Genomic DNA, 4,384 nt, shown 5'->3' with positions numbered 1-4,384 from the left:
AGCTGGTAGGAATTGTTAAAAATACAATTTGTGATCCAAACAAGAAACAACCTGCAGCATGACACGATAACACACATCGTATCGTCTTGGATAATTGTTGATGATTAATGAATTTTACCTATTCAAATAAGAGATTTGATCTTTGACTGCTTTGAATGTGCAAATGTGTTGCTCATAGGCACTTAGGCAAGGGAGGGCGATGCCATAATGATATCTAAGATCCACCCTTGTTTGTTTGTTTTGGGAAAGCCAGACCACAATATAAAAAAACAAACTGTATGCAGCCTGTGTGTCATCTGTTTATCAAATAACAGAGCAGCGACTGCGTTAGTAATGTCTCCATCATCACCATCATCATCATCATCATCATCTGACGCATCTTCATCCACTCGTTGTACACACAAAAACAAGCCACATACACACGCACACACGCTCGCACGTGCACGCGCGTTCTCTCACTCGCTCTGGCGTAGCGTAACCCCGCCCTCCTCCCAGGCGGGCGGTGCTGGTAAAGCCTATAAATCCCTTTGAACTCAGCAGCGCAGAAACCGATCCGGACCCGAACCATAGAACCTTCCAACCGCTCCAACCTCCACCTGTGACCCTCGTAATCCTCCTCAGAGTAAGTCCTCACTTCTCTTCTCTTTTTTTCCCACTTTCCTTCACCTGTTGTGTCCAAGTTTTAGCTTTTAACGTCACTGATATTTGTGGTATTCTGTTCAAATTAGAATGCAAAAAAATACAAGAAAGTGGCTTTGCATTTTCAACTGCTTTAAGAAAACATTTTCAGAGAAATTTGAATTTTACATGACGAATTTAAAATAAAAATTTCAGCTTTTGTGCGCAGATATTTCAAAATAAAAGCCTCTACTTTTCGCTATTCTCCTGGTGTTGTAGTTAATATCTATAAACGGTTCCAGCCAAAGTTGATTGTTGGATTTAAGGATGCGATATTGGTTAGAGTCATCTTCATAAGAATCATAATTAGAATCTTTGAGACTCCTCGTATATGTTAAACCTCGTTCATTCTAAAGGCGTTGAAGGTAGAAAATATAGCAGATAAGTAGAAAAAGTACAGAAGCTGCTGATTTGACACATGAAGCTTTGATGTGGCAAAGTCCTTGATCTTTGTGTGTGTGTGTGTGCGTGCGTGCGTGCGTGCGTGTGTGTGTGTGTGCACCAGCAACTTCCATCCAAACTGTGATCAAACGCGTGTAAATCCAACAAAACATTTGTAAGTATTGTTGTGATTATTTGTTGCATTCAGCTCAGCAGCGATCGTCGATCTGTGAGCTGCATCATCCTAAAATTATTACAGTAGTTTATTTATTTATGTTTTGTGTGCACATTCAAACCTTTTAAGAACATTTCCCCTAAAATGTTTACTTTCTAAAATACCTGCTGAGGACAGATCAACTATAAACATGACTAACAATAGATAAGTATGTAAATATATGTGTGGTATTATGATATTATGATGTCTTGACTCTGCATTTCAAACAAAATAAACAAATCAATTCCGTAATAAAAGGTATATGTATGAAATTATGATACACGATATTATTCAAAATTAGACAGATAATTAAATACAGCATTGGAAAACAACAACAATAACCAAACAATAAAAGCAGCAGGCCATGATAAAACGAAACGTTCCTCTGCTATAAATGCAGACCACAGCGCCTCCTATGGGCTGATGTGTGAAATGTGTTTTCCACTTGTTCAAAAAACATCCAATCTCTTCATCGCTTCATCTCGAAGCTGTAGTCATCCGAGGGAATGTGCCAGTCAGCCGCCGTGAAGCCTCTGGGTGCTTCTTACGTGACGCATATCGACTGTTCAGGCTGATCACAAGCTCCGTTCAATCAGGTTTCCCCCCGCTGCAGCCCCCGCAGGACAGCTTTGACACGCACCAAACGTTTTCTCATTAGAAAGGAAGCACACACACACACACACACACACACACACACACACACACACACACACACACACACACACACACACCACTTCTGTTCCGTGTTGATTGTTACACATTCGAGTTCGTAACATTCAACAGAAACAAAATACATTATTCCATATTTTCATTTTGTCATCTCACCGGTATTTATACAACCTTAAAAAATGAGCAAAATAAATAGTTATAAAAGAAAAAATACTGACACTGTGAAACAATTTAGGCAATAGTTCATTGTGTTCGTTTGTTGAATTCACTTTAACTTGAGAGAAAGATCAATGAACACCTGTTTGATGAGGCACAAACTGCCCTCTAGTGGCCATAAAAGGCCATAAAACACTTGGATGCGAACATAATTTTCAAATATTGTTTCTCAAGCAACAATTATTGACATAGATAATTGTTGTCCGAGGTCTTAAATCAGAATAAAAGGTCCAAAGTGTTTTAACCCAAATATAAATGGGATTGTCCATTTTCTAGTCGCCATTATTTTGAAAAATGTGTCAATTTACATCAAGTTCAGGATTTTCTTTAGTTGACTTGAAGATTCTATACGTGTAATCACCACATGGCTCCACCAAACACAATGCATACAACACATATCAACATATATATTTAGTTTTACAGTGTGACCCTTGACCCTGAAACCCTTAAACTCATGCTATGTCACCCCATTACATGAATTAGCTGAAAGAATGTTGTGGAGATTTACATGCAGGGTGTCATGGATGGAGTTCAGTTGTAAATGCTCCGTTGTCCTTTGCCTCCTCAGATGACCGTGATGCTGAAGCCGTGGACGGCGCTTGTTGTCGTGGTTCTGTGTGTGTTGGTGTGTTTGGGAGCCCTGACGGATGCTTATCCCCCCAAACCTGAGAACCCCGGTGAGGACGCCCCGCCCGAGGAGCTGGCCAAGTACTACACCGCCCTGAGACACTACATCAACCTGATCACCCGGCAGAGGTATGGAAGCTCACACACACACTCAAACACACATTTACATTTTTTCACTCATTTTACAACCGCTCAAATTTGCTGTTGAGTTTAATCACCGAGACGCTGAGTCATCAGTGAAGGACAACTCGGCCTTGGCGAAGGTATGAACTCTCTGTTTCATTTTGAGTCTGCGTTCCATTTCGCAGTCCTCTGAGCCCATTACAGATAGACGTGTGTGTGCTCATACCTCAGCCCGGAGCTCTGTCTGTCTAGTCTCCTCTCCCCCCCACCCCCCTCCCCCCCACAGACACACACACCCCAAAACCTCCACAGCACACGGCGGCCGCTCTGTAGATTAGATTACCGTCCACTCTCCAAAACCTCCAGGCCTCCAAATCAACAGGACCAGAGCAATAAAGTCGGTACAGATGGACCCAAGGAAGAATCCCAAATCCAGTTAGGGGGCTCTGAACTCAGGCCTGCTGGCTGCACTCAGGTGCACTGGGCTCTCATATGGAGTTGGTAGATGGCAAACCGCTATCTGCTCGCTATTCATGAAAGTCAAATAGGTCGTTGATATTTAGATAGGTAGGTTATTGAAGAAGACCACCAACGCCGTAGAAAGTCATTAGGTTCAAAGTCGGGCGCTTTGAGGTTTCGCTAGGGAGCCGTAGATGAAGATAGACGCAGTAAGGAGGCAGAGGCCTGACATTAACGATTGGCTTATCTAATAAGTGTGTGATACAGGCAGGAAATGTGATGGAAGTCGACCCAAGATGCAACTCATGGATGTGAGTGGAGCCCCAGGCGTGCATGCAGAGGTGTAACGGCCCGTAAGATTGGGTGTTGGGGTGGTAGGGGGAGGTGGAACAGGTGGCTGATGGAAAAACAGACTAACTGCAGGTCACGCTGTGGGAGTTTTGTTGAATGGAGCTGTTTCACACACACGCACACACACACACATTCACATATACACACTCGTTAAAGTGCACAATCAAGATCACAAAGTCTGCATCTGACTGTGAAATGAAAACATTAGGAGCACAGGAGGAGAACGGGTACATCAAAGTACATCTCCCACTCTCCCTGTCTCTCTCTCCCACTCTCGCTGTCTCTCCCTCTGTCTCACTGTCTCTCTCTGTCTCTCTCTGTCTCTCTTCCAGGTATGGAAAGCGTGCAGCTCAGGAGGATGTGATGGCAGAGATTCTGTTTGGTGATGACAACAGCAGAGACCAGAGATCAAGGTAACACACACACATGCACACACACACACACACACACACACACACACACACACACACACACACACACACACACACACACTCATTTACAAACGCATGCACTTACCCTTTCTCCTACCCGCCGCTCTCTCTCTCTCTCTCTGTCTCTCTCTCTCTCCAGATACGATGACTCCTTTGTGTGGTGAGTCTTCGTCCCTCCCTTCTCATCGGGCATTCCCTCCGGAGCTGTTTCCCACCATGCACCTGGGGGGGCCGA

The 4,384-nt window shown here is 43.7% G+C and overlaps 1 protein-coding gene across 1 annotated transcript in view; it reads left to right on the top strand.

Moving 5' to 3' along the window:
• The first annotated feature begins 552 nt into the window (after window positions 1–552).
• pyya (peptide YYa) overlaps window positions 553–4,384 on the top strand; it is a 4,090-nt gene continuing 258 nt past the window's right edge. The window contains exons 1-4 of the mRNA XM_076142997.1: window positions 553–622; window positions 2,727–2,914; window positions 4,051–4,131; window positions 4,289–4,384. The exon at window positions 4,289–4,384 is cut by the window's right edge and continues 258 nt beyond it. Coding sequence (XP_075999112.1) covers window positions 2,727–2,914; window positions 4,051–4,131; window positions 4,289–4,313 — 294 coding nt within the window. The 5' untranslated portion in view covers window positions 553–622 and the 3' untranslated portion in view covers window positions 4,314–4,384. The remainder of the gene's footprint in view (window positions 623–2,726; window positions 2,915–4,050; window positions 4,132–4,288) is intronic.

The sequence above is a fragment of the Genypterus blacodes genome, unplaced genomic scaffold, assembly GCF_046128005.1.
Source record: "Genypterus blacodes isolate CSIRO-AG114 ecotype Tasmania unplaced genomic scaffold, CSIRO-AGI_Gbla_v1 ptg000022l_1, whole genome shotgun sequence".
Lineage (NCBI taxonomy): Eukaryota > Metazoa > Chordata > Actinopteri > Ophidiiformes > Ophidiidae > Genypterus > Genypterus blacodes.
This window is presented reverse-complemented; position numbering and strand designations above follow the sequence as displayed.